The sequence below is a fragment of the Astyanax mexicanus genome, chromosome 24, assembly GCF_023375975.1.
Source record: "Astyanax mexicanus isolate ESR-SI-001 chromosome 24, AstMex3_surface, whole genome shotgun sequence".
In the NCBI taxonomy this organism is placed as follows: Eukaryota; Metazoa; Chordata; class Actinopteri; order Characiformes; family Acestrorhamphidae; genus Astyanax; species Astyanax mexicanus.
Window position 1 is genome coordinate 26,143,851 of NC_064431.1, and position 18,592 is coordinate 26,162,442.

At 37.0% G+C, this 18,592-nt stretch overlaps 2 protein-coding genes across 4 annotated transcripts in view; one reads left to right on the forward strand and one right to left on the reverse strand.

Moving 5' to 3' along the window:
* Positions 1 to 3,061: 3,061 nt before the first annotated feature.
* thoc7 (THO complex 7) lies at positions 3,062 to 8,049 on the reverse strand. Its single transcript, XM_007228710.4, has 8 exons — positions 7,981 to 8,049; positions 6,735 to 6,855; positions 5,969 to 6,096; positions 5,787 to 5,873; positions 4,967 to 5,024; positions 4,166 to 4,232; positions 3,956 to 4,025; positions 3,062 to 3,247 (listed from the first exon to the last, which is right to left on the reverse strand). Exons 1-8 carry the CDS (start codon positions 7,997 to 7,999, stop codon positions 3,186 to 3,188), a joined length of 612 nt encoding a protein of 203 aa, XP_007228772.1. The 5' UTR covers positions 8,000 to 8,049; the 3' UTR covers positions 3,062 to 3,185.
* Positions 8,050 to 15,180: 7,131 nt separating this feature from the next.
* Positions 15,181 to 18,592, forward strand: part of LOC103034685 (ataxin-7) — a 53,987-nt gene continuing 50,575 nt past the window's right edge. For all 3 annotated transcript variants that reach the window (XR_002651645.2, XM_022682803.2, XM_022682804.2), the window contains exon 1: positions 15,181 to 15,268. The gene's annotated coding sequence lies outside the window, so the exon portion shown is untranslated. The remainder of the gene's footprint in view (positions 15,269 to 18,592) is intronic.

Consider the following 18,592-nt stretch of genomic DNA (forward strand, 5'->3'; position numbering starts at 1 on the left):
CATGCACATTGACGTTAACATGTGTGACCTGTTGTACATGTAGGCCAGTCACTCATTACCTCATTACCGTCAATCACCTCACATTTGTACATTGTAATTTAAGAACCTGTCCACTACTCATCCTCCTCACATATCATATCATCTACAACAGGCACTGAATGTCCAGCAGTTGGTACGGTTATAAGTGCTGTCAGGGCTTTGCAGAAATGCCACTGTTGACGTCTACAGCATTGCCTGTGGCAGTGTAGCAGTCAGTACATGGCCATCTACCAGCACCAAATAATGATAGCCATTGGCTATAAAACAGGGAAACATTGCCCATAATGGGGAAAAACTCAATGTCTCAATGTAGTGGGATTCCAGATCCCCCACCACACCACTTAGTGACATTGTCTGCCTGTCAGTCGTATAATAGCTGCAGATTATGACAACAGGTCAAGCTAAGGTAACGATAAGCTAAACAACAGTTCAGGAGAATAAGTTCATGACAATGTGGACAGAGATGGGGAAAAAGTCCCTAAAGACAAAAGTTCTCAGTGTCTGTTTACCCATCCTGAATCTGACTCACCGGGCAGCCGTGTCTCTCACCGCAAAATTCTATTAAGGACGCTCTTTCTCCTGCTGGAATTGGAGGAATTTGGCTGCTGTCGACACTTTAAAACAGAGAGTTAATTAGAAACAGCACGGCTGACTGCTGGGACTGCATCTGATTATTCATGGGATGGTGCGGAGTTCTGACTGCTCCATTGTGAGCCCTAATGTTCCTCACTGTGTTCCTTTCTTCCAAAATAACCTGGTGGAGATGCTAGTGTTGAGCTCTGGTGGTTAAAAGTCTAAGACACAGATAAAATGTATGTGCTGCCAGACAAAATTTGACTCACTGCATATTTAGACTCTACCCAGATTTGTTATTATACCAAATAAAATCCTTAAAATCCACTGTGCAGTCTGCGCCACACCAACCACATCCTCAAGTTCACTTGCAAGCCATTACCTGAAGTAACAATTTATGATCAGTTCACATAGACAGTTGCTCTAATAAAGTAGGTTTCAGAAGAAACAATGAATGAGTGGGTGTCCCGATATTTTCTAACATACAGCTCTGGAAAAAATTAAGAGATCTCTTCAGTTTCTGAATCAGTTTCTCTTTGAGTAAAATTAACATTTCAAATTCCAAATAGAAATATTGTCATTTAGAGCATTTATTTGCAGAAAATGAGAAATGCCTGAAATGACAAAAAAGATGCAGAGCATCTTCATCAAGTTCATATTCATAAAGAGTTTAGAAATCAATATTCTGTGGAATAATCCTGCTTTTTAATGACAGTTTTCATGCATCTTGGCATGTTCTACTCCACCAGTCTTACACACTGCTTTTGGATAACTCTATGCTACTCACTCCTGGTGCAAAAATTCAAGCAGTTCAGTTTGGTTTGATGGCTTGTGATTATCCATCTTCCTCCTGACTATATTCCAGAGGTTTTCAGTTTGGTAAAAATCAAAGAAATGCGTCATTTTTAAGTGGTCTCCTTTTTCCCCCAGAGCTGTATAATGTAATTAATAATCTGGCAACCCACTGTAACAGAATCTAATGGATCTAATATAAGAAGAAGAATAAAGTGACCCCAGCCTGCAGTTCCACTGCTATTCTCAATTCAGTAAGTTCCATCTGTGTGCTCTTAGAGGCTGAAATCTATATTTGAATCCTAGGAGGTCATCCTGACAGTTGTGGACAGGCGAACAGCACTAACAGGGCAGCACTGGGAGACTCTTTCCTCTGTGTTCGGCCGCCTGTCCGTCACTTCTGCTCTGATCTACTGTCAGTACCAGAAAACACGGCTCCTACAATAAGAGAGCCTCAGTCTCCGCAGTGTCCCCTGCCATCACACGTCTCCAACCATCAGCCTCATTCCTCCATACGCAGGGTGCATCAGTGTGATCTACAGGCTTGTGATACTCTTCCTGTTTGTATCTGCAGTGGAAACAACTCACCAAGAACTGAATACGTGTAACTATGGGTTATCTGCACTGTGGAGCAGCTAAAAAGTAGCTACTGTATTTTTCGCACTATAAGGCGCACCAGATTATAAGGCCCACCATCAATAAACGTCAATTTTCTGGTTTATTTTCATACATAAGGCGTATTTTATGCAACATTGGTAAGGAACAGGGGTGTAAACCTGAGCTAAGTAAAAAAAACTTTTTAAATTTTTAAAAATATTCAGAGGAATCAGACAAGTGAAATGAGCTCTGCATTTTAAACTACAAAGAGTTCTCTCCTGAAAACTGTGCTTCAGTTTATTTACAGTAAGCTTAGATTACCATTAAAGCTATCGCGGTTAGCAGGTAAAGCTAATGCTGCTCCAGCAGTGAGTGCTAGCCGGGTTAGCAGCAGGCTACAGGTTGATAATACTCACTGGAGAAATACTGCTGGAGAAACTACACTGAAATTCCTGTAAAATGCGGCACTTCAGCGGAGTGGCTTTATTGCACTGACGATTTTTTGGAAAATTAAAGTTTTTTTAAGTGTGCCTTATAGTGCAAAAAATATGGTAAACAGACATGATATACACGACCATGCAAAAGAATGCTGTAATGACCTGTGGGGTTTGTGAAATATGGTTTTCTACATTGATTGTGGATGTGATTTCTGCCACAGTCGCTTGTCTATACCTGCAGACATGTCAAACCAGATGCCACTGGTCACAATAATTACTACTCACTTTATGTGGTAACTTATGCCCACATAACACTGTAGAGCAAGGAATGCTAAATATAGGGATGAATCGTGTATTCAGTAACAGAAAGTATTCAGCTGAAAATAGTATGACATTTACGGTGCATTGATTAACAGTACTTACAGCAGAATGTCTCAACTATTCATTTATTGACACTCCTTTACATTACTATTACATTTTTTAAACTAAAGTCTCAATTGTGAAATGAATGAATAAATGAATGAATGAATGATTAAAAGAAACATTGCAATGGCACCCCCTGCTGGTTCAGGGCTGTAGTACACCCTGTCACCTCAGTATATAAACCACACAAGAAGCAGCACTATTAAAACATCACCTTTATTCCAACAGGTACTCAGCTGTTATAAAAACAAAATGCATTGCATTGTTGGTTCATGAAATCATGAAAAATTACATTAAAAGAAAAAAAAAATGTACAGTGAAAAACTAGTCTCCATTTTCTGCTGGGCTTTCTTGGCTCGCTTCATCACTTTCCATTTTTTCATCATCTACAATAAAAAAGAAAATTAATGTACATTAATCATGTTAAGTTATATTATATTAACATACTTTTACCATTTTACCTTTTTATTTTTTGCCATTTCTTTTATTTTATATTTTTGGCATAATGTGAAGCTGGTGTTTCTCTACTCTGTACTGTATTACTTGATTAATCCACTCATTATACAATTATAGAAATGCTTTAAAATTTTACATTGACTTTCATTAAAATATATTTTTCTCCCTTTTCTGGTAAAGTTATATTAATAAATATTTTTTTAAATGATTACATAATATTACAATACAGTATCATGCATTAGTGTATTATGATATTATATACATCCATATCTATGTATACATGTTAAAAATGTTTAAAAATATGTTAATGGGGCCTATTTGTTCACATGACTGTAAAACGTTGTAATGATGAAAGTTCTTTTACAGATATTAAGAATGTTTATGTAATGTTTTATGGAGTGTATGTTTTTTTTTAAGTTTTGCCAACATAATAAATAAATAAATAAATAAATGAATGAATGAATGAATGAATGAATGTGTACACACTCTGCAGAAAAAAAATACAAAAGAAAATGATATATAATGTATAAGATCAAATTCTTCACCAATGTCAACCTCCATATATTTCTCAACAATTAAAAGAATGCTTGGTGAACCAGCACCTAGAGTATTTAATATTGTAATAAATCATTACTTACTCTCAAGTGTTTGCTGAAGCTCCTGGATGGTACTAAGCAGCACATGAAACTGCTTCTTACGAAGCTCCAACTGAGAAAAAAATGACAAAAGGAGAAAAAGAGAGACAGAGAGAGAGAGAGAGATTATGAAGGAGATGATATGATGTGTATTTTTATGTCTATACAAGTAATAGAAAAGGAATTTACAACAAACAACAACAGGAGACTCACCTTGTCCTCCACATTCTCTTTAATTTGTGAAAGCTGCTGAAGCTCTTTGTCCAGAGCGGCAAGCTGCCTGTGATTACCAAAACGTACAATTACACTGATTACAAACAAGAAGAAACTACGGAGCTAAAAAAAAAAAAAATAATAATAATAAGCTAAGACAACATTTTATTTTTTTTACCTTGTTTAACAGGTTATACTGCTGCTATGATGCTCACACTGTACTCATGGCTGCACATTTGCATTTTAATATTTAAAAAATATATATATTTTTAAAGTCATATACATTGGTTTACAGTTAAACTGCAGTTACTAGTAGAAGTGTGCTACTAGTCTACAAGGCACTGATATTTTTAAAGCCTTTAAATCCATGATATGAATCCATGACCTTTAGCATATATTCCACAACATGTATTACAAATGTAGCAGTTTTTACCCCCATCTATTAGACACTACTCCTCGGCTGATGTTTCTGGTTGGCGGCAGTCCAGCAGCGACACTAAGCTGTTTAAATACTCCAGCAGCACTGCTGTGTCTGATCCACGTATACCATCAGAACGCACACTAACACACTAATACACACCAATCAGTGTCACTGCATTACTAAGAATGACTCACCACCCAAATAATTCCTGAATCTTTGTTACAGTGTACAGTCCATCACCTAAGTTTGTGGTTTTAAGAGGACAAAATCTGAAAAAGTTCTTTTGTATTCTATGTTGCTACCAATCCATTTACACCTCTAGTTACTGTCTTCTTGTTCTGTATTTATTGTATTTAGCAGAATTTAAAAGGTTTACTTACTTCATCGTTTCATGTCTGTCTGGATGTTGCTGGATTACTTTTGCCAGTGCATCATATTCTAAAAGAAGACAATAAAACATTCAAAGCATTAATATAACATGTTTTCTAAAATATTTCACTACTGTATTATTTATAAATAACTTTAATGACTAATTACATAGACATACTGATCAGGGAACACACTGCCGTAAAATTTAGAACACCCCAATTGTTTCTTCTTTATTTTATGCCATTTAAGCTCTTCAGGTCCAGTAAATAACCAGAAATGGCACAAAATCCCGATTTTTACAAAATTTTGCAGATTGTGTTACTGCAATCTTTACTGTAGCATTTACACAGCACATTCACACTTTTATTATTATAACTAGAAGAATACATCTGAAAGACCTCAGACAACTCTGTTACTATTAAAAGTAGAAGTCTTTTCTTTAAAGAAAAGAAATTTAAATTTCTTTAAATTAAAGAAATAACAGATGAAGCCAGAGAGCGGTGAGTACTGTTTCCTACACTATCAGAAGACTGGTACAGGAAGAGTTCTGGCTGACCCACATGGCAACAGCTTTAGCTTTTAGCTCATCTTAACAGTAGACCAAGTCTCAGTTTTAGCAGTCAAGAGAGGAATTACAGGTCTGACAGATAAAATGCAATAATAAAGTCACTGCTAAGATGAGAAAATAAAAAAGCAGCTTATCTAGGACAAACATAATTGCTGCTTTTGATTGGAAGTGTATGTCATACTCTAAAAACAAAGGAGGCTTATTTATCCTTCTTATTCATTCAGGGAAATTTTACTCAAGTTAAACTGATAAAATAACCAAACCTTGACGGTTCTTTCGTATCCTCTTAGCCCTCTGGATTTCTTTCTTGCACTCTGCTATCTTCTCATGTGCTGATGATATGCTCTGCCCTGTGATGTGGAAAAGACATGTTTCATGGTTACATCAAACAATATGTAAAATGTAATACTTTAAACCTCTGATTCTGAATCAATAAAATCCTCACCAATGTCAGAGTAAATCTTTTCATAGTTCTCCATTTCTCTCAGGTTCATATCGTACACCAGCAGCGTCTTTCCCATGGAGAACTCGCACTGCGTCAAGGTTCCCAGCATCCTCTGATACTGTGTAAACCTGCAGGAAAGAGGACAGAAATTCAGCAAATGTGAGCAGAAGAGGCCCTGGTGTAGATCTTCGATCTTCAACAATGCTCCTCACCCTGTTTTTAGCAAGCTACCTTCATGCAGACCTCAGATCTTATTCAAACTTATCTATCGCAACTTTATGACTGTGTTCAGAAGTGAGAATGAGCTTTGAATGAATCAAATGGGTGCTGGGTTCAAATGTATGAATGGTAGAGTCACCTGCCGTCTTCAAACAAACACTAAAGACCAATTTCTTGCAAGATGAGCACAATTTTTACACTTATTACAGCAGGGTTTTTAATCCTAGTCACGTCGCACTTCTGCCCTGCAAATGTATGGTTTTCCCTTCTCCCTTCACACCTGATTAATCTAACCAGGTCCTTAATTTGCCCTTTCAGAGTTGCAATGTGTGTATTAACGCAGGCAATCCTCTGAAATATGCTGGAGAGGAGGGTCCTTAATCCCAGTATTGAAGAACATTGGACTGAAGGCTGCACTCATGACTGAAAAGTCTCAGAGCATTGTGCATTTTGATATCCATACTGGCAACAAAATTAGCTAGGGATATTTTTTGAATAATCAGCAGAGTAAATCAAATTATATAAAGGATCTGTTGAACGAAATTACCCTTCTTCTGGCGTCACATTTGAGTGACACCATTTGATGAAGCTCTTCAGCAGCACATTTATACGCCGGTCATCTCCAGCACCATCTCCATCAATGAGGAGGCGCTTCCGGATGACCTCATCTGATAAAAGACACAGTTGTATACAAAAGTTTACAAAAGTTTCATTCATATGCAGATGCCAATATTACAAAGGTATATACAGTATCTGCCAATGCCGAAAAATACATATTTATATTAATTAATACTACCAATTAACTATTAAGTAGGCCTGGTAGATTAAAAAAAAAATCTTGGATGGTTTTGATATAATATAATTTTCTCTTACATAAATAATTGTATCGCCATTACTGTTATTATTATTATTATTATTATTATTATTGTTGTTGTTATAAAAGGGGGAAATGCAGACCTAAATTAACATTTATTTATATTAATAAATACTACCATTTAACTATTAAGTAGGCCAGGTAGATTTTAAAAATATATATTGGATAGTCTTCATATAATATAATTTTCTGTTACATAAATAATTTTATCGCCATTACTGTTATTATTATTGTTGTTATAAAAGGGGGAAAATGCAGACCTAAATTAACGTTTATTTATATTAATAGATACTACCATTTAAATATATGAGGTGGGCCAGGTAGACTTAAAAAAACTATTGAACGGTTTTGATATGATATAATTTCCTTTTATATAAATATTACACAGTACTCATCACAGTGCATATCATTTAGAATCCTAATAGCGACCTAGCTGTTATCCATAGCTGTTACTGTAGCTCATATTCATGCAGTTTAATGCAATAATATCAGAGAATTTCTATTTTATTCTTTTTATAAGAGCCACACAGTGAGATCTGTTGTAGTTCTGCTGCAGCCTAAGTAACGTTAATGAATGAATTAACTAAGCTATATTAATATAGTTATCAATTTTTAATTAAATGTTTCCGTCGTTGTGAGAAAGCCTCATTTTATATACCAGTGTTTAAACCCGTATGTAAACTGTACATTAGCTTATTAGCTCCTAATTTACCTCAGAGAGCTAAGCTAAGCTAAGCTAGTTAGCTAAACAGTTAACCGGCTCGCTATTAGTTTATTTACAGCTTTTTTTAATCTGTTTCCGTAACCTGTATGACCTCTATAGTCTGTAAACACTCATATTCTCTTCAATTCCCGTGAAATATCCATAAAAATCGCTAAAAATAAAGCATTAATCCAACATAAATAATCAGAATCTCACCGTCAGTTATGCTCCCCATTTGTCCAACCTCCTGTACTGTAGCTTAGAGACTGACGTTCACCACAGACCCTGTATCAGGGAGACGGACCACTTAATGAACCCCTACCAACCAATCAACATATTATTTATTAAATTACGTTATTTAAAATTCTGTGATTTATTCAATATTACCTTAATATTGCAAATATAATATATAAATAGGGTTACCACCATGAAAATGAAAATTTAAAACATGAGGGACGCCCACCAGCTCCACATATTTAATATAATGGATATAAATAATAAATAAATATATTTTAAATAATACTTTTTTTCTCTTAACAAATGTCTTTATTTATTTATTAACTGTTAATGCATTAGTATAATTAGTAGTTTTTTTTTAATTGCCACATATAATATTTATATTGACTAATACTACTGTATATTAAATAAATGATCACTGTTTTTATGTTAAAATAGTCTACTATTTTTTTTTTATGTGTGTATACGTTTTGCAAAATCAAAAAACTAAAACTAAAGTAAAGTAAACTAAATCAAACCAAACCAAACCACCAAAGATCGCTTCCAAGTGAGTCCAAAATGAATGGGTTCATATGGAGCAAGTAAGCAAAATCATAGTATAGAAATGTTTGATTTTTATTTAAATATAATAATGAAATTTCCCTGAACACAGAAGAATATCAAATGTTTCAGTAATAAATACACATTTCTATTTTTTAGTTTTTAGTTTAGTTTAGTTTTTAAGTAACTTATAACTTATAAAACTATATAAAACGTTTGATCCTGCATCAGATCTAAAAACTGAAAACTTAATAGTATATTTTCTTTCTTTTCTGGGGAAATACATTATTTTACTTTTCTGAAATTAAAGAAATGTCCTGAACACGTAGTTATTTACTATTTTAGTTATTTTTTTAGCCGTTTAGCTCCATTCACCCCATTCCTTGAGGACTCACTCGCGGGCGCCCTCTAGCGGTTCATATTAATGTTCTGATATGAAGTGGGCAGGCTCGCCATAAACCAGCTCTGGTCTCACCATAACTTTACCAACACAAGCAGAGCGCCCCCTTCCATTCATTCACCTCAGACCCCCAGCTATTAAATATCTATGTGTTAGGTTAAATACAACATATACATAATATTGTTCTTTTAAAATATAAATATAAAATATTTAATTCAAAAATATTATGTTCAGGTTTCCTATTCACCGTTAAAAAAAGCATATTTTCACTACACTATGTTCTTTAAGCGATTAAATAAAAGGAAAAGAAAAAAAAACCTTTAGGTTCCATTAAGGACGACTGTAATAGAAATGCGTGAGTGCAAAAACATGTGCAGTCTCAAAATAACAACAAAGGATCTCCAAAACAATGAGAGAATATATCAATGACTTTATTTTCTTAATAATTAGAAAGTTTAGCAAACTTTAAAAGTGATTTATCATCTTATATTTATAACAAATAATTTAAAAAAACGAAACAATGCCTTATCATCTCAAAAGAATTAGTCTTAGCATCTCAAAAGCTCTAAGAAGTATTTTAAAATAATAAAAAATAAACTCAGAATATAAATAAATTATGTCAAAATGATTACATGGCCTCGCAAAATAAGGAAACATTATCTCAAAATAATGAGCATCTAAAAAAACACCCCTGCAGGCACGTATAACGTAACATTTTTGTACATTAATGTGAATAAAATGTGAATTTTAGCAGCTTCTCAAGACTAGGATACCTTCACTGAACCACCTCCAAAATCTCCACCATTCAGGGCTCGTCCCCTACTGATAAGTGATGGAATGTTTACTATAATATAAAGTTTACTTCTTAATAATTAAGACTATAGGCTGTTAATACTACATAATTATTCAGTCGTATTATTGTTTTGTATTGTGTTTTTAGTCAGTAATCCATTGGTCATCTCAAAGTAATGACTTCTCATATCAAACTAAACCAAAAATGTAAAAAAAAAATCAGGTAGTTAACAGTTCAGTTTAATAGCGATGGATTATATTAACCAATTTGTTTATTATTATTATTATTATTATTATTATTATTATTATTATTATTATTATTATTATTATTTAATACTCTGACAGTAGTAGGGTTGCGCAGCAACAGGGGAGGGAGGGTAGACGAAGCGAAGAGGGGCGGTTGGTGAGCGCGCGCCTGTCCGCGCATGCGCTCGCAGGCCGCTACGGTGACGCGCTCGTCCCAGAATGCTGCGTGGTAAACAGACATGGACGCACCTGGTGGAGACCTCCTCCTCCACAGCCACTGAGCGCAGACCGCGGCCGCTCCCCCGCTTCACTCCGCTCCCCGGGCCCCGCGAGCGTGTCCAGCCGGCGCAGGGTCGCGCGCAGGCAGACGCTCGGTGTGGGCGGCAGGCGCGCTCCCGCGGGGGGCGCAAGGACGGTAAGGTAAGGGGACGCGGAGAGCGGATAGCGCTGCTAGCTGCTAATGGCTGTCCGGGCTTTTTCTGCTAGTAGTTAACCTAGCTCCAAATGGCTGCAGCTGTTAGCACCAGCAGTAGAAACAGCAGCGGAGCTAACATGCTACAACCCCCCCTCCCTCCTCTCTTCCTCCTCCTCCTCCTCCTCCTGCTGCTCTCTGAATGTCACTAACATTTTATTTTGGTGACGTAATTCTTCTCCAACTTTAATCAGCGCTGTTAGCTGGGTGACGGACCCCCGAGCCTGAGCCCGAGCCAGAGCCCTGGTTGTCAGAAAGTCCTGAGCCCGCTCGCAGTTGTTTATAGTTAGTTAGCTTTAGTTATATTTGTGCTGCTGTTTTCTGCCTGCTTTCATTGCTTTCACTCTCTCAGTGCACTTGTTCAGCTGGAGCAACACCACCAGCAGCCTTCTGTCTATTAAAACCTCCGAGCTGCAGCTCTGTAGATAAATGGGGCTCTCCTGACAGGAGGGAGAAAACTAACATACAGCTCTGGAAAAAAACATAAGAGACCACTTCAGTTTCTGAATCAGTTTTTCTGATTTTTTTATTTATAGGTTTATGTTTGAGTAAAATTTACATTGTTGTTTTTTCTATAAACTACAGAAAACATTTCTCCCAAATTCCAAATAAAAATATTGTCATTTAGAGCATTTATTTGCATAAATGAGAAATGGCTAAAATAACAAAAAAATATGCAAATAAGCTTTCAGAACTCAAATAATGCACAGAAAACAAGTTCATATTCATAAAGTTTTAAGAGTTCAAACATTTTGTCACAGTTGTCAAAAGTTTTTAAACAGTTTTCATGCATCTTGGCATGTTCTCCTCCACCAGTCTCACACACTGCTTTTGGATAACTTTATGTTTATGCCTGTAATCATCCGTCTTCCTCTTGATTATATTCCAGATGTCTTCAATTTGGTAAAACCAAAGAAAAAACATGTTTTTGGTAAAACCATTTTTAAGTGGCTCTTCATTTTTTCCAGGGCTGTATTTAGTTTAGCTAAGCTACTTCTGTAAGATGACTTTGTGGGAGGCAGATTTGGAAGTGAAACCATGTGTCTAAGCTAAGCTAACCCAAGTTGTTGACTTGTTGTGGACTACCAGTGTCAGTTAAGAGTGTGCCAATATATTGTGATACAAGGCAATGCAAGTTTATTCGGTAACACTTTACTTGGACGGTCCATTTTATTATGGCCTTGTTGATGTTCAACTGACAATCAACTGAATGTCTATTACATGCAACATAAACCTATGTGAATGTAAATGATTTAAAATAAAATCTAACCCTACACCTAACCTTAACCATTAATCAACCCTAAAATCCAACCCTACACCTTACCCTAACCTTAACCATTAAACGCCCTTAAAATCTACCCTAAACCCAATCCTAAAATGTTAAGATTAGTTTTTGGGTTAGAGTTAAATGTAGGGTTACATTCATTAGAGAATCATGTACTTTTACTTTTCAGTTGCAATTGAATGTTATTTGACTATCAATGAGGACATCAAATAGACCATCCAGGTAAAGTGTTACTGTTTATTCATATAGCACCTTTCATACACAGCAGTCATTCAAAGTGTTTTACAAATTAGAAAATATAAAAAATACAAATTTTAACATTTTAAGAGCCACAAACTGTAGAGCATTTCTGGTTAGCTTTATGGACTTAAATGCAGACTAATAAAACTCAATAATAAGACTAAATAACTATGCAATATTTATAGCCTATGGCCTTTACTAATAAGAAGTAAACTTTTATATTACATTTTACAGTAAAAATCTCTCATTACTTAAGAATTAGAGTCAAGCAATGAAATGTAGAGATTAGTTTAGAATTTAGCTAAGATTTTGAAAAGCTTTTAAAATTGCTACATTTTATTATTATTTTTTTTAACTTAGAATCAAAATAGAACCAAGATGATATGATTGTCTGAGGGAGTATGAGATATACCAAAGATCAATGTTCAGTTTTGCAAAAAAAACAACTTTTTTGTGATATATTGAATTGTAACTACTGTATTGTGATACGCTTCATATGTATCACCAATTTGTATTATTGCCAGTGCACAGTCCTAACTGACGTGTACTGTACTCTTTTCCTTCTTAATAGATGTTGTTGTCTGCTCTGTCGGAGGCGAGGAAGAGTCTATGAGCAGAGAGCAGAACAGCATGACTTGCTAAAATCAACATTCCATTAAGACACAAGTCTTTTACATTACATTTTCATGAGTGATACAATGTTGGTAATATAATTATCGTGACAAGCTTATGCAGACAAATTGTGAAAAAAAAAACTAAAAGAACTTTCCCACTTTAGCCACTCTGATCTAGTTTTATTACATGCAGTAGAGTGCTTAGTTTCACAATCAGGACGTTTTCAGAACATGTAATTTCCAGCATGATATTTCCATTTAGTTCCTTAGCAAAGTATGTGACCATAAAAGTTTTCATCAGAAAGTTCTTCAGAATAATCAATGATCTTTAAAGCTGCGTCTCATGGGGAAATTCCTCCTCCTTCGCTTGTTCGCCGGTTACACAAACTGTAGGCCTATAGTCACACTAAATGACCACAATGCTCTATTTCTAAAAAAGGCATTTCCACGGTTTCTGTTAACACCAGGCTTGAACTGAAAAAATAGATCTTTAGGCATGTTCTGATATTGAAATCACATGGCTTTTTAATGCACCTAAACTATACGCCCAAATATTCATGGACATCCCTTCTAATGAATGCATTCAGCTACTTTATCTAAAGGCTGGTTTATACTTCTGTGTCGAGTCATCATAGAGACTATCGTGCAGCCTACGCAAGTGGCCTAGGTCGTTGTTGCACCCATTGCTGACACAAATGTGCAGATGCACACACAGCCCGTCTAGTCCATGTGGAGGCATATTGCCAAAAGAATAGAGAATCTATTTTGGGGATCAGATAAACACAAATCTATTGGACCATGCCTAAGATCAAGCTTGGGCCAGGTAGAGGGGTATTAGGGCTGGTCAGTTATTCAATATCACTGTATACAGCTCTGGAAAAAAAAGAGACCACTTCAGTTTCTGTATCAGTTTCTCTATTTTTGCTGTTTATAGGTATATGTTTGAGTATATTAAACATTGTTGTTTTATTTTATAAAATATGGACAACATTTCTTCAAAATTCCAAATAAAAAATATTGTCACTCAGAGCATTTATTTGCAGAAAATAAGAAATTGTTAAAATAACAAAAAAGACACAGAGCTTTCAGACCTCAAATAATGCAAAGAAAACAAGTTCATATTGTTCAGATCTCAATATTTGGTGTAATAACTGGTTTTTAATTACAGTTTTCATGCATCTTGGCATGTTCTCCTCCACCAGTCTTACACACTGCTTTTGGATAAATTTATGACACTCCTGGTGCAAAAATTCAAGCAGTCCAGCTTGGTTTGATGGCTTGTGACCGTCTGTTTTCCTCTTGATTATATTTTTCAATTTGGTAAAATGAAAGAAACTTATCATTTTTAAGTGGTCTCTTATTTTTTTTTCCAGAGCTGTATATTACTGTTTAAAATAGCGGTGATATGGTGCTTGTAAACACATTAAATGAATTTGCAGATTTATTTGTCAGATGTTTGTAGGTACAGTCAGACATCTGTTGTGAGCATTCTGTTATTAATACAAATTAAGAAAAAAATATGATGCTAATTTTGTCAATAATGTTCTGTCATAATGTTTTATTTATTCTGTTAATGTCACAGTATTGTCACTGTATGTGTTCATGATGTGTCCCTTACAAACCTACTGGTCACATGACTGTCCAGTCAGTGACGTGAAAACAACATAGAGGAAATCTTTAATAACTTCATTCTGTACTTTTGAAGTAAGCCAGGAATTTGGCTTTGATAATCCATATTCTGTGTTGATCCAAAATCTAGTAGAAACTTCCCTGAACAGTAAGAGACAGTTACTCCAACAAAAGAAGAACAAACACCTTTTTATTTCTTTTAATGTCAGCTTAAACATTGAATAAGTAGGTGTCCTAATTCTCTTAAACATACAGTGCTCTTTCTATTTTATATGCTGTGTGTTAGGTTTGTGTATTGTCAAGAATATAGACACGATAACTATAACAATACGGCAGCTATGATTTTAAATATGTATCGTAACATCATTGATATGATTATTAAATACAATTTTCTAAAATATTTTTATATAAAAAACATCCCATCATATCTATAAAGTTTAGTAAAATAAGGTTTCCTTTTTATCCAATCAGAACAGTGAAAAACACTGTCTAGTGTGCAGTAAATGACTTTCTCAGTCACTCAATCACATGGTCATTTGCTTTAAGCTTCGGCTCGCTCTGCAGTGCAGATCGCGTTCGGTATTTATCTTACCTGCATTGTTGTACAGCTAAAGATTAAAATGCGCTAAAAAGGCCAAATAGTTTTGAGAGCTGCTTTTTTATCTCCATGAGGGATTAACTGGCAGCCAACTGCACAGCTCTCAGGTGGTTAACCAGGGATAGTGCTTAGAGGATTGGATTACTGTGTAGCGACGGGCTGCTCCATAAGTAGCTCATGTACCAGGCCGAAGACTGGAGACCATAAAGCCACAACCAGATTCACTTGGCCTCAAGCCGACAAGCATCCCACACAGATGCACATGCGGCTAACTCCCTAAACGCTGGTCACTACACGCTACGCTATCAAAACAATGCTATCAACTTTCCCTCTGCTTCTGCTGTCTGTCCATCAGGTCCTGTCTTCAGCGCCTGTGGTCGAGACGAATCACCAACGCTGATGAGGATCTGCTGATTTGTGCAGCGGAGTTCCAGTGTTACCTTTTGACTAGGTATGAGACATCTGCTTTTACCCAGAATCCTTTTTTTTCTTTTTCTCATATCATGCTTTCACATCTGTGACATTTACTATACTGATGCAGCAAAATGCCACACTTTATTAATCCCTGCTAGAAAATTATTATTAGGAGTTGCTGTGAGGTATTTACCGATAGTCTCAAAATGGGTCTGAATATTCTTGGAGCAATATGAATTTCTGAGTGCGTCATCATTCATTAGTAAAGTCAAAGTCAAAGTGGTTTTATTGTCATTTCAGCTATATACAGAGTACACCGTGAAACGAAACAACGTTCCTCCAAGGACCATGGTGCACATAAACACAGTGTAGACAGAACAATAGTGCAACAGTACAAAAGTGCAGACAGACAATACAACACAATACAGACAAAGAATAATAAATAACAAGACAGTGTGCAAATTTTGCAGTGTGCAAAAAGGACCAGGTGAGGTAGTAATTACTCTATTACACAGTGTGCAATAGAGTCCAGTGAGGTAGTAGGGTTTTTAGTGCTTTCCATTTTCTGGGGTAAGTGGGGTAAGAGTGTGTGTGCATGTACAGAAAAACCATCAGTTCAGTCTCTGCAGTTAAGGAGTCTGATGGCTTGGGGGTAGAAGCTGTTGCAGAATCCGGTCGTGCTGGACCGGATGCTGCGGTACCTTCTTCCGGAAGGCAGGAGGGAGAACAGTTCGTGTGAGGGATGAGTGGGGTCATTCACAATGCTGGTTGCTTTGCGGATGCTGCGGGTGGTGTAAATGTCCGTGATGGAGGGGAGAGAGACGCCGATGATCCTCTCAGCTGTCCTCACAATACGCTGGAGGGTCTTGCGGTCAGAGACGGTGCAGGTCCCAAACCAGGCAGTGATGCAGCTGCTCAGGATGCTCTCAATGGTCCCTCTATAGAAGAGTGTGAGGATGGGTGGAGGGAGACGGGCCTTTCTCAGCTTCCGGAGGAAGTAGAGACGCTGCTGGGCTTTCTTGGCTGTAGAGCTGGTGTTCAGGGTCCAGGTGAGGTTATCTGCTAAGTGGACACCAAGGAACTTGGTGCTCTTAACAATCTCCACAGAGGACCCGTCGATGTTGAGTGGAGAGTGGGTGTGTTGTGCTCTCCTGAAGTCAACAACCATTTCCTTTGTCTTGTCCACATTCAGTTGAAGGTTGTTGACTGTACACCAGTCTGTTAGTGATTAGTGATGTAAGTTAGGGTTGGGTGGTATCCACTCATAACATCTCAAAGTATAACTGCAGCATAATGGTATTACCAGGGACAGGTAATAGTGAAAGCTGCGCTGTTTAGCCAAAATATGTGATCGGATGATATTTATCTTATAAGCCAATCCTGAGATAGTAAAACCCAATTTATACTTCTCCTTCAAACCTACGAATGTATGGGCGGGAACACAAGGCCTGGTGGACCAATCACAGCTGTGGCTGTCTGCATTGCACGGCGTGTAGTTACATTTCCAGGGAGGTGCGTGTTGAGCTGCGGCGTAGAATACATGGTGACACATAGGTTCGACGTATAAGTATAAATTGGCCGTAAGCGCTTCTGACAGTATTTCAGACTGGATAATGACCAGTTTGTATTGATCCATAGTAAATTTGGCCATTATATTGCAAAATTGGACTTGAGGAACAAGCCAAGCCTCTGACAAGCCTTGCCTATGTTCACACAGCAGGTAAAAGTGGACCAAATCCAGTCTTTTAGGTTAAATGTGACACAGATGTGATATCTGTTCTGCATTGTGAACAACAAAAATCACACTGAACCAAATAAATTAGATTGCCAAAATTTAGTGCATCTTTAAACACACAGACAGTGGAACCTGACCTGAATTTTACTTAAGTTTATTCTTCTTGACGTGCTTCAACTGTTTCCACTATTTCCATTTTTGCAAATGAAGCTTTGAATGTATATCAGTCCCAGACTGTGGAAGTGTAGCCTGGAACTTTCCCAGGCTCCATAAAGAGATTTATTCATAACACAGTGCAGATCAGCATCAGCCTCTGAATAAATACATCTTTTCGGTCGCATATGCATTACGTAACTGCATGAGCTCTGTCAGTGTGTGTTCACACTGTTCTTCAACTTGCTTGACCTTTTCAAGGATACATTTCAGATTCAGGGAAATGGTGTTCCAGCTACACATTAAAGTTAATCTGCACTGTTGGAGAGAGATCCTCGAATGAAAACCATCAGCAATTCAAGATTAAGATTAAAGGAGCATCCCATGCAGACGACCTAATTAGTTCCTGCTGTTCAGGCTGAGTCAGTGCGGAGAAACTTGCTTTATATTTTGAAGGTTTTCCATCACTGGATGAAATGAGCCACCGCTAAGGGGGTAAAAGAACAGGAGGAGCTGCATCTAACCTGCTACTCCTGGAAGCACTAGGTACACGTCAGTTTGAACTTGCTTCATGACAGCGATGACAGCCCATCACATATCTTCCTGTCTTAACACATCTAGAAGGGTTTACTTGCCTTCTTGCAGAGTGTTCAAGGTTAGGACTGTAAAAACGCAACTATGGCCATCAGTGGAGTAAGTGTGTGGCCGGTTTTGGGACAAGAACCTGTGGTCGGATTGACAGAAGAAAAAGTGTTTAAAATTTAAAAGTTATTTAAGAATTATTTTAGGATTTGTTTTGTCAAACTGATCAGCATCCAGTACAGGTTAAGCATCAAGTTCAGGATAAAAAAAAAAACATGTTATTTAGTAGGGGTGTCACGATCTCGATATTTTATCGAAATCGAATCGAAATAAGGTCACGATCTCGAGTATCGAAGTCAAAAAGAGGATCGACGATCCCTCCCGCGCGCGCTACGCAAATAGCGCAGCGCGCTACGCAAATGGCGCGGCACCAACACAGCGCATCCTATTCATTTAAATAGAGATAGCCACTGCATGAGCGCAGTCGGCGGGAGTGTGATCACTGTTTTTATCTGTCCAACGGGGGAGGGGGGGCGGGGGTTGGGCGCGCAGGTTTTGTATCTGTATCTAACGGAGGGGTGGGTGCGCGCAGGTGAGAGCGTGTGAACTCGCTGAAATGCGTGTGTCAGTCTGACTTGAGAACACTGACTATAGATCACAGTGAGGTGGATTAAAAATCTTAAACTTATAATTGACTACACCTGTTGCTTTCCATTGAATTAAAAAAACATCTTTCTCTCAGATAAAGTAAACACAAGCGTGTTTTTGACTAAAATAAAAGCTTTTCAGGAGAGATATAAGTTATGTGTAAATATTTATAAGACAATACCCACATCACTTATCTAACCAGCCTGTACTGATTTCTGCCCCCCCAATAATGCTTTCAATAAC